A 12,332-nucleotide genomic window follows, 5' to 3' on the forward strand; every position below is an offset into this window, starting at 1 on the left:
AGTCCTTTCTTTGGATTTTTTTTAAAACTCAACTATGCGTTCTTAGCTATAAAAGCTGTCTTTTTGATGTATTCTTTCTGCAAGTGATACAAAGCATGTTTATGAAGTATAGCTTCATACAAATTGCCTTAAAATACTTATAAATGCGAAATATAGATGGTTTATGCCAAAGTTCTTTTCCCTTAGCAATTTCTTGGAAAGATGTTATGCTGGGTGTGAATTAACTGCGATCCTTGATACTTTACCTTTCGAAATAATTTCTACAGAAGAAATTATCCAGACAAACTAAGAAGTACCATGTCCTACTGAAAGATAAAATGAGAAGTGGGGGACCTGGGGGGTTGTTCTTTCCTGCCGGTCCCTCCCTGGCACGGTTTGGACACAGCAAGGGGCACAGCGCTGGATCTAGGGTTATGCAGAAAAAGCAACAAACAAAACTGCACCATGGCACTCTCTCCGGCTTTCTCCCCCTGTGTGCAAAGGCAACAATTGTATGCATTAGCAAGGTCAGTGGTTTGGAGAAACCTGGAAAATAGTAGCTACCAGAAACCCACTAGAATAATATCTCCAGCAGGTGATAGATTAGTTGGAACAAATTGGAACCATTGCACTTCAGCAATCCTGGTTTCTTTCAAGCTGTTTTAAAAATGTCGTCATTTTAATACACAATATCAGCCCTGCGGAACAGTCCACAGCAGGTTAATTTGAATCATATGATGTATCACTGCCCTCAGCTGACATGAGCTCCGTTCCATGTGTGAAGCCATAATAAATCCATTCCCAACCGAGGCAAATTCCCTGTGAGAAGGTGAACTAATCCAGGCCTCACACTGGCATGTTAGCCCTCCGTAATTGAAAGCAGGGCCACCTGTTCCCAGCACAGTTAGCCTATAGAGAGAAAATTAGCATTAGATCAGATACTTAATATATTGAAAAATCATTCATACTACTTGCAAGTTCAGCTGTGGGCTGTGCAGCATGACATCATATATAAACCTAGGAATGTGCCCACTTGATCCCAGTTTAACAGTTTTGTTAACCATGGTGTTTGTTAACTTTGAAATGAGAATTTTTTGATTTAATGAGAGCTGACACGTGAGAAGGGGAACTAGCCAGGGTGCAGACTTTTCTAATTAACTCTGGGTCATTTGCAAAACTTTTGAGCTTTCTAGTAGGTTTTTTTTTTTTCCCTTTGCTCTTTTACAAACAAGTTTTTAAAGCGCTGACACTATAGCCATGAAATGATATTTATTTGATTAAGAGGGCAAAGAGAAATATTCCAAACAGGTGTACCAGCCTGTAGGTATTGCTTTGATTTTGACACATCTATTGCCTGTAATATCAGTATAATAATGCCTAAAATTATGGAAGTAGCTTTCTAAAAGCAGAGTCTACAACATTTATTTCAAATTTAGTTTCTTAAATGCCTAAGTACTGAAAATGAAAGCTTCATACTGAAGCCACGTGGATAAGTTGGAAAATATTTTCTTTGTATCTTTTCAGTTTATTGGCCTTTTTTTTAGAACTTATTTCAAATATTTCTTCATTTTACTGAAATCCTCTTTTTTTGTTCATGTATGTCTTAATACAGATATATTATTCAGGAGGTAAGCACATAATAGAGAGTTAATATTTATGGGTTCTTTTCTTTTCTACAAACGTGCTCCATGACCTGGAACAATTTATTTCATCTCACCGTATTGTGCTTCAACTTCCCTGACTCTTTGTTGAGAGTTAATGTTTCCCTTAGCTAGGATTTTTCTTTCATGGTAGTGCCTCTCAATGCTCTCATGATAGTTTTTGGCCTCACCACCCAACCCTTGAGACACTTCTGTGGTGCATTTTGTAGCTGCACAGTTGCTTAATTTCAGTCAACATCCTATGAATAGCAGTAACCCTCTGTCCTTTATTAATGGTATCTTTGGTCTTCTCGACCTACAACAATTTATTTTGGTTCAATTGTGACGATTTCAAAAAGCGAGTAGAATTATATCATTCTGAGCCTTGTTTGAGATCTCAAACTCAAGGCACTGGCTAGCTAGAGCTGTTAATATCTTCGTGTTGTGTCAGTGACATACTAGGTCGTGGAAGTAGGGAGTTGTTACCACTGGGGAACACCACGCATGGTGCAAGTTGATTAAGCTTCCTGAAGGCTGTGTTTCCCCATATTGGCCTTAGAGAGCTGCTTCTGTGGAGCTGCAGCACACAGATGGCAGTAGGTAGAAATACTGAGCAGTGACTACCAGCCTCTTCCAGACTAATTGGCATCTGTCTCACAGAAGCAGAATACAAGATGGACTGCAGATGGCCTCTGAAGCCTTGTCTCAAGTTTCTTCCTTCTTTCCCCTTGATCCAAATTGAGAATGATGAATTAGAGGATAAAAACAATTCATTTGGATTCTTCTTGCTTTTAAATTTCTTTTAATTTGTCTCTCTTTTGATGCCTGACCAGGAACAATTGAGAACAGTACAGCTAGTCTTTTCTTTACATGTCTCTCTCCTTCCTATTTTTATAAATTTAATTTTTGAAATTCAGCTGTTTCCCTGTTACTGAAGGGCCACCCTGACTCCAAATCAGAATCAGGGCTCAAGATTACCTTTACCTTCCTCAGATTTCTTCTGTTTAAACTCCCCACATCAGGATGGGTGGCTCACAGAGAAAGAATATTGCTTGTGGTAAAATGTTTCATGCCTGTTGTCTGCTCTTCTCCTGCTTAGAACTAGGAAACTTAATACTCCTAAGAGTTTAGGGCAAATAGTAGCTTCTTCTATGGCAGTACTATTTATTAAAAAGTTTAATATTGTACAGACTTCTTGAGGTAGGGGAGAGTGAGATCCCTGTCCAACCTGAGGGAGAAAGACCTGCCCTTTTCTATATTAGCTATGGGAAATAAAAGATCCACTGCAGAATGAGGAGTATGAGAAGTGACTACGTTCTTGGAAAATGCCATGTTTTTCTCTCTAACAGTTCAACATGTCTCATAGTCTGTTAAAAGATCTCAGTCTTATAAATAAACCTTATAAATAATTTTCATTGATTTTACTTTCTGGTTTTTCAGCTTAAGAGTATACTATGGTAGTTTATTAGTCATAGAAATAGTGACCTGGTGTACATTAAGTTATAGCATATATTGGAATAAGCCCATTGACTTCAGTAAGATCTGGCATTGACCTAAAACAACTTGCTAGGAGCTCTGTTATTTTTGTGTTGCTTATTCATCCTTAGCCCACCAAATAAAAAGTCCTTTTGAATAATATCATTATCCCAAGTTCACAGAATAAAATTATGCCTTCACAGTACAAATCTGAATGTTATAGAGAACAAGGGTAAAATACTCATAACTTAGAAATTTTTTATCTGAAGCTCTGAGTAATAAAATGACAAAGAAAGAAATTGTTTCAGACAGAAATTTCAGAGTGCTGCTTATAGGTTTTCTTTTATGGATGTTATGATTTTGTTCAAACAGGCCATATTGAATCCATTGGGTTTTTTGTAATAGATTTCAAAATACATAATAAATGTAAGTAATATGATGACTAATGGGTCAAGTGAAGTTGGAACTTTTTAAATGAGAAAATAGCTGGAAACAGTTTTCAGGAAACTATTCCAGTTGATTTTTGGTCCCCCACAAGGTGTACATTAACATAAACTCTGTAGAATCGCCTCTGGGACCTGAATTCCCTCTCTGATTTCATTATTGCAACGTGATTCCTTTCCTTTCACTGTTAAGTCATCTCCTGGTGTGGTGGGAGCATATAGTAAGTGTAATTTATTTATATTTATCTAATCTCCTTTTAACTCAATAGTTATTTCATCATTCTGTTTCCTAGTAGCTGTTCAGAAAGTTGTGAAGCGTAATTAGGAACTAATAATTGACAGACATGGATTTACTGAGTAATCTAAAGAGGTGCAGTGAAAAAACTGTGAGAAAGAAAGAAAAATTATAATTCTACACTCAAATGCTACACTGTAATAAAAAAAAATACTACTTTGATATCATCTAGTTCTGACTCATTTAAACTTAACCAGAAATAACTCATTTGCATGCAGTCTATTTACAAGCACAGTCATTTCTTTACGGTTTATTTGCTCGGAATAGATAACACCTGGCAAAATAAGTTATTGCTATTATGTCCTAAATCTAAAGAAAGCATTGGGGTATAATTCTGGTAGCCAGTCACTAGTAGGCAAAGGAGAGACTGATGTACTTGGGGAGTTAAAGGTGACTTTGAGCTACCTTTTGCCCTATCCTGGTCAATTCAAAGAGCTGTTTGAATTATAGGAACCTCTGATACAGAATCTGCACAGTGTTGTGTGGTCTGCTTTCCAAGGTGTTTAAAATAATCTAAAAACTGTTACCCTTGGATTTTGCACCCCGGAAATTTTGTTCCAGCTGCATCTAGGTGACCCTTTACATTGTAACACTTCTTTTTAGCCCATTTTGAGTGACTGGAGAAGCTACTGAACATCTGTCTTCATCAACTGCTATAAATAGCTCTTCATATTTCATCAGTTTTCACTCTTTCTGTCTATCACTTAAATATGGGGTTTTTAGAAGAAATATTAAAGTTTCTTTTACAGTGCTAATTATAAAGTGTAAAACAGGACAAAGACTAAAAACATGTTGATTGCTCAACTGGATTTTTATTTTTTGAACATTTTGCTTAAAATGCCAAAGAATTTCCTTACATGATCTTTTCCCAGTTGTAAAAATAACCTATGCCATTATGAGATGTTTAAAATATTTGCAGTGAAGTTTCCAAAGTTACATTTTCTGCAATAATGGCTTCTAGCTGGCACCACCTTCTATCAGGGCTGCTTCACTGAATTATAGCAACAATTTAACACAAACCATTGTCAGGTTATCAGTCATGCCAACATTTTTTGTGTGACGTTCAGTTTACCAACAGAAAATGGGGAAGTAATTTGCATTTCTCTGGTGTCCTAGTGTCAATTTTTTTAATTGCTCTGTTGGATGAGCACAGTATTTGTGAAAACAAGTGACTAACAGCAGTGATAAAACACAGGCCGAGGACCACAGGTGCCAAGTATGTGCCACCGCTGAACTTCACCAGTGCCCTGTGTCTTCTCTGCCTTGACCTGAGGAAGCCCAAGAGAGAGCTACTACTCTCATTTTAATCTCCATTTAAATATTTCTCAAGTTTACTCTCTGGCTTTAGCTTGACACCTGTTCTGTAAGCTTATGTCTAAGCAGTTTTGGGTTGTAGGGTTTCTGGTTGTTTTTTCCTCCTGGACTTTACTGCCATAGGAAAGTGTTGGCTATAAAATGTGCCTTTGACGAAGCAATTGTTAAATGTAAAAGCTGTCAGACCAAGCAATAAGGGTCCTTTCCTCATTTGTTCACTTAAAAACTTAATTATGTAGCAAAGCCAAGAACATCTATTCTGTTTTACTCCTTTATTACTACATGACTAATAGAGAAAGTTAAGTCGATAAGGGACTTGTTTTGAAAGTGCCTAAATGGTTCAGAAACTCAAATCCCAGTGTGAGTTGGATTTCAAACTTGGGTAACTTGAAAAATTCTGCTAATTTGTTTATTTGCTTTTTTGTTTTGTTTTTTTTTAAAAAAAAAATCATTACAATAACACTCCTTTCCATTTGAGTATCGCAAGTAAATTAGTATTGTAATGTCACATGGGTCTCTCTTCTTAAGTTTCCTTTCTCTATTCAAAGGGAGGAGACGACCAGTGAAGTGTGCAAAAAGGCAGGCAAGTCTTGGGGTATTCTTTATTGCCAAGAAGGGTAGAGAAATTTTCAAAAGTGTTATGACATTTTTCTTCCCTTGGTTTTATTTAAAAATATCAGTATGTTTTTAAAAAATCTTCCAAGTGTGTAGTTTTGGATGCCTAAAAATCTTGCTCTCTTCTAACGTCCAGCTTCCTAGCTTTGATATTTGCCTTTCTACTATGCCCCCGTGTTGGCTAGTGTTTTGCCACAGTTTCCAGTTCAGCATCGAAGGCTTTAACACAAGAGAAAGCATTTTCAGAAAACCATTAATTAAAATTGTAAGTTACAATTAAAGTAATTTTTCAGTCTTGAATTTCAGTTAGCTGTGGCTTGTGGAGTACTACAGACCTTTTTCTAAGATTGTTTGGGATTTTTAAATTCAGCTGTAACAAAGCTTACATGGCTATTAAGAAGTTTATTTTATCTTTGTATCGAAAGTGCTAGTTTATAATTCAGAAACTTATCTATTCAGATACCAAAGCATCTAACTGAAATTTAGAACCCCCAGATATTTTAGGGGGTCAGAAGAGTGCTTTGTCGTGTGCTGGAACTCTCTGAAGTCAGTATAAACCTGTACTTAAGAGCAGCTCTGAAACGCTGCTCCTGCAGCCCTTTATCATTGTTGTAAAAGTTTGTGATTTACCTAAAGAGTGGGAGAATCGAGCTCGTCTGTTTGCATCAGCATTAAGAGTAGAACATGATCCTGGATAACTTGAAACTAGGTCCTAATTTTGGTGAAATATTCATTAATCTGTATAAAACCTTCAACAAACAGTGTTTCCTGTATATATTTGTAATGAAACTTGAAACTAAGTAGTGCTGTTTTCTCTGAACATTTAATCTAGTTTAGATGTATGCACAGAATTTTAATCACTTTTGGTTCTTGAAGGTGAGGTAGTGGGAATCAAACAGCAAAGTGAAAAGCAAACATTTCCCCGTGCCCAGGGTAGCTGGCTCATTACTGGGTGAAAGCTGAATTTGAAATGAAAAAATTTAAAAATGAAGTTAAAGATGGATTTCTGTCATGAAGTGTAATGTACTGATAAAATGCAGATAGCAGCACAGAAATAAGTTTCAACCATCATAAAATCCTGCGTCTCATCTATGAAATAACTTTAGCAATTGCAACATCTCAGCTACTAAAATGTCTGCTGTTGTCAATGTTGTTTATATTAGTTGTGATTTCTGAAAATTTTGTGAGACTTTTAGCAGTCTGGGAAGTACCAAGATCCTTTACTAAGGAGACAAAGAACATTTAAAAAATATTAGATTATACCAATCCCCCTGGAAAACAAAGAAATCGAAACTTACCTCAGTTTTTATATTTGGTTTTTATTTCACATTTCATCTTGAAAATGCATTGAAAAATGCTGCATGTTAGATGTGTAGAGAACAACAAAATATTCGTGTTATTCACTCATTTAAATGTGTTGAAAATATTCACTATTGACTTTGGAGGTTGCTCAAATAGTTCTACTGGATGTAAAACTCAAGAGGACGTGGAGTATATTTTCGTTCTGACACAAAATGTATTTACCCTCCTACACACTCAAATAAAGTGTGTGTCTTTCAGATAGCTGTAGTGATCCCTGGGAAGAAACAGGGAAATAAGATCGACATTGTGATGTATTTCTTCCTTTAAAATTGTATATAGTGAAGATTGCTTATAGTATTTTTCATATTTTAATTCAGATTTATTTCTAAAAATGTAATTTCATTATTTTTTTATTTCATTATTGATTCAGTCCTCTGAATGAAATGTGGTAGAAATAATGTTGTCTGCACTAAATGCCTAGTATTTTTACATTGATTGAATAATTGCACTATAGGTTCTCATATTTCTTTCTCCAATTCTCTCCTACAGCTGACATAAATGTGGACATATCAAAACCTTTGAAAGCAAATTTCAGTTTTGTCAGACTTGATCAAATAAACCAGTTTTTGAAGAAAATCTTGTCCACAAGTGATGATGAGCCCAGGAAGGAGGCTGTTCCATCAACTGGTATTATTTCAGATGAGAAAGTCACTTCAATAAGCAAACACCCCAGTACAAAGGATTTACTACCTGCAGTGCACACCAATGCTGGGCAAAAGGCTTCAATACGAGAAAACTTGTGGCAATCCCTTTCCTGCTTCCAGAAAATTTCCATTCACACTGTTCAAATGGTTGTTTCAATGGAAACCATCCCACATCCCAGTAAACCTTGTTTGTTAGTCTCCTTATCAAACCTCAGTGGGAGCCTGAATATTAAAAGTGGATATAAAACTGCAGGTAAGAGTTTTTGAAAGTTGGAAATGCTACTGATTTGTTCAAGTGGTGGTCTAATAACCATTTTAAAGTGTGGGGCATTGAGAGGAACTCCTCTAGGTAACATAATAAGTCCTCAACAGAAAATAGCAAATCCCTGATAGACTTCATTACCTGAGTTTTCCTTTCACTGGGGCAGCACCCAAGAGTGCTTAATTTTGTAGTTAATATCCCCTAGCTTGTAATTACTAATTTATTGCTGGAATTCTGGCTGGAATAGTGGTTACAAGAACCACTATTCTGGTATTGTGATCATTCAGCACATACTTCAAATGGCAAAATTTTGACATCTTTCACTCTATAACTACATTTTCTTGTTAAGACTCTATATTTCTGCTTAAAAAAAATACAAAAATAATTGTTCAGGGCCCTGACATATGCTACTATGTAAATATTGGGTCATACCATTATTCTCCTCCAGGCTTATGAAGTTTTAAATTTTTACGTGCTTCCTTTGCACAGCTGAGAGTCACCCAGGAAAAACGTGCGCTCCAGCTTCATTACTGCAGAACTGCAAGGAAACTTTACACCTTCGTTACAATTAACAGGATACCAGATACTCATTTAAAATGAAGACATTTTGAATGTCTTTGTAAATTGTTTTATTAGTCTTTTATTAAAATTAATAAAATGGTACATTTAGATGATATGGAGATGAGTCAGATGTATGTAGTTGGCAGAGCAGTTTGTGAGGTAAAATGTTCTGTAGCTGAGAGGGACAAGTTGTAGGCCAGGCGAGATGGTGATTTATTTCTTTTTCATCAGAAATATTTCTCCTCAGGCCAGCAAGTTTCAGTGCTTCTTTATCATTTTAAAAGTTATAAATGAAAAATTTAAGATTCATCAGACATGAAAGCCTGCAAAAGTGCTTGAGCCTGAAACTTTTGATTTATCTATAAATAAACAGCAGTACAGGCAGGAACAGTGCGTGCGTTCCCACGCTTTTCCAATCGGATCACAACCCTAGCATAGAAAGCACAGCAACTGAGTGAAAGGCCTTTCTAATATCCTTTAAATAGTTCTAGTTTTCTTTCTGTGTAGTAATCCTCTTTCCTTCCATCGTTTCCCCTCTGTCATTTATACATTATCCGTCCCATGGTACATTATGGTTTCCACAACGAGATTCGATATATCAAAGCTGAGCCCGTTGTGTCACTGTACTATAAAGCAATTTGGCAAACTCAGCAGTGTCTCTCTTGTCCTGGAGTTTTAATCCTCCCAGAAGGAGGACGTACCTTGCCTTGCACGTTAAGCCTCAGAAACATTCTGCTAGGAAGTTCTGTTTCTTGATGCTTCTGGCAATCCGAGGGAGTCAATCTTTATTTTTCATATCACAAGCTATACATGAATCTTCAGTATGTTTGTAGTCTGGCAAGCATTGTTAAATAAAGCAATACTGATGCTGAATGTAATGAAAATGGAAATCAGTTATTCTATATGAAGAACTTTCATAACCAAACAATGAATAGACATCAACAGAATCTTTTCACATTTTTTCCAGTTAAAGTTGCCTTTGCTTTATAAAAAGAAAAATACATGTGCATGAGGTTTTGCATGCTATTGTGACAGTGCAATAAATTTTTTTAAGCTTCAAGAAGTGTGAAAGACACAATTCCACAAAACTGATTGAAACTGTCAAAAATTCTTATAATAAATTGTTTGGATTTTTCTTAAAATTATTAATTTGAAATTAAAATGTTGATAGAAACCAAAGTGGAAATTATAACTTTAGAAAAGAAGTTAAATTACTCAGGGGCGGGAAATGATATTATAATCTTATGTTAAAAATAACAAAATGTTTAGAAGAATACCATAGTTACTAACTAGATTTGTTTTATTATTGTAAAGAAATTATGCAAGCTAACTCAATTTTTAAAAAGTGTAGTAGCTGTGTCTTGGGAGCAAGATGTATTTAAATATGTCAGTTCTTCACTACTTTGCTTTTACAAAGGTTTTATAGATATACCTTTTGAGCTGAACAGGGTTAATGTCAGATTTCTTTTTTTTTGTAGAATGAAACTAATACACAAATACTTCATTGTGTCTTTGATTTTACAGTCAAGTAACTATTGTGACCATCTGCAGCAGCTGCATTTTACGAATTATTTGCTGAACCAAACTAAGCACAATGACAAAAGTAGTCATCTCAGATGTGCTGTTAAAACAGAGGAAGAAAAAGGAACATTGCTTGCCTTTTGTACAGTATGGCCATCTGCTGTACAGATGTTATTATACAGAATGACTTCAGATACAATAATTGTAGAAAATTTTCATTAAAACCTCAACAATTTGCACTTGTTTACTTGAATCTGCATAACTCCCCAGTGAGACAACACAATACGCTTGGGGTTTCTTTGGTTCTCACTAGCTTTCTCTTTGATCCTTTTTGATGTGCTGACTTTAATAAACATAGTTAAAAACACTGTTCAAAAACATCATGGAAAAAACTACAAAGGAACAATTATAGCATTAGAAACTACTCTAATCCCTTACTTACGCAAGCTATTTTTAGTGAAATATGGGGTTTTTACACACTTTATGTGGCAGTGTTTTATAAACAGTGTAAACGACCCCTTCTCCAGATGAGTTTTAATGTAGGAGATGAAGTTGGTTTGTAAGGAATTCTATTTGCTAGAATTATTTAGCAAAACAACCTCACAAGAGTGTATTTTCGGCATTTTTCCTCCCTTTTAGAGGGAAAACAAAAGTGCGTGACCTTGTGTAATGCTTTGATTTTTTTTTTTTAGCTGAAATTAAGAAAGAAGCTTGCCGTGTAACTTTTTTAAAATTATCAGTTTTCCTTCTAGACTTTCCTGGTTTAATCATGGCAGCTAAAGGCCTTCTGTTTTAATTTTTCTTCTTAATTTCTTATGAAAGTAAAAAGATGTTGCTTCTGAAAAACAGAGAAGCTAATTAGTTGAATTATTTCACTTCTAACAAAATAAATTGTAAGTGTTGAACACTCACATTACAGTTGAATCAAATTGAAACACGTCCATTTCTGCATATCCTGCTGCACTGTTATACAACCCCAAACCTTTAGTGTGTCAAGGGACTTCATTTTTTGGACATTTTTCATGTTTTAATACAACAGTTACTTATAACAACATGGTTACTATTTCTGCTAGAATAATTATGTTCTCCTCTCTACTTATGGTGAAATCCTGAGTATTTTGGTTTTAGTACAGTAATGCTATTGTAGAATGTGACGCAGTGTATTGGCAAAAAACAAATCAAAACAAAATCCCCTTTCCAGAAAAAGGATATTAATTTTACTTTAGAAGAAGCTATCAGTATAGTTTTTCTGATACCCCTAAGGGCAAGAGTTTAAGTCATACTGACCTAATAAAATTACTAAACTACTAAATAAAATAATTATCTGTAAATTACTAAATAAAATAATTATCTGTAGTAATTTTATAATTTATGGCTTAGAGTTACAAGGTAAAACTTGTACTCATTTCATAGAAGCAAATAGCAAACATTTAGCTCATTTACTGTTGACAAAAACCCCGAGTTCAAGAACATCATTAGACTTGGTCCGGTGATTTGTGTCCTCTGAAGTATGTAGCATCTTCTACAAAGTGGCTAGAGCTCTCGAGTGCCATGTACCTGGTTAGATTTGAGATTGCTTGATATCACACTTGAGGGATGTAGCTCGCTCCAGCGCAGTCACATGCCATTAAAGCAGAAATAACTTTTAGCAATAAGTACTAGGAAGTAGAATGCAATTCTAAACATATGGCTTTCAGTTAATTTAGGTTTGGTGTTGAAATTAGCACTACCTACCAGCTAAAAGAGCAGATAAATGAGAGAAGTTGAGGACTGTGCTCTCCCCAGAGTGAAAGACAGCAAGAAGCGTGTAGCCTCTTGGTGGAGCTTTATTTTGCTCTGGCTGGACACAGGAGGGAAGTCTTGCTGTTCATTGTCTGAACTGACAGAGTTATGGACAAAAACTATTCCAAAGATTGTAGACAAAATTCCCCAGTCCTTTGTCCTGTATGCAGAGATGATTATTTTAGCATATAAATAAGCAAAAAAAAAATAAACACTAGTTAAGCATATGATAATTGCAAGTATTTTTACTAAATCTGAAAGAAATTGCATCCTTAAGCTCCTTTACAGAAATATTAAAATTAAAGGCAGCTATTAATTGGTGTAGAGCAAAGACCAAACTTCATTTTGGAGTTTACTGACTCTCTCGAGAAAACTCTGCTAAGGCGTTGTCATAGCCTTTGGATGCTGCAGATATGCTAGTTAGCCCATGGGGAAATA

At 35.5% G+C, this 12,332-nt stretch overlaps 1 protein-coding gene across 10 annotated transcripts in view; it reads left to right on the forward strand.

Moving 5' to 3' along the window:
* The window catches only part of VPS13B (vacuolar protein sorting 13 homolog B), a 465,113-nt gene that overhangs the window by 361,704 nt on the left and 91,077 nt on the right, over window positions 1-12,332 (forward strand). For all 10 annotated transcript variants that reach the window (XM_086741084.1, XM_086741085.1, XM_086741079.1 and 7 more), the window contains one exon: window positions 7,614-8,021. In XM_086741084.1, coding sequence (XP_086597210.1) covers window positions 7,614-8,021 — 408 coding nt within the window. The remainder of the gene's footprint in view (window positions 1-7,613; window positions 8,022-12,332) is intronic.

This window comes from Chlamydotis macqueenii, chromosome 2 (genome assembly GCF_036417535.1).
Source record: "Chlamydotis macqueenii isolate bChlMac1 chromosome 2, bChlMac1.mat, whole genome shotgun sequence".
NCBI lineage: Eukaryota > Metazoa > Chordata > Aves > Otidiformes > Otididae > Chlamydotis > Chlamydotis macqueenii.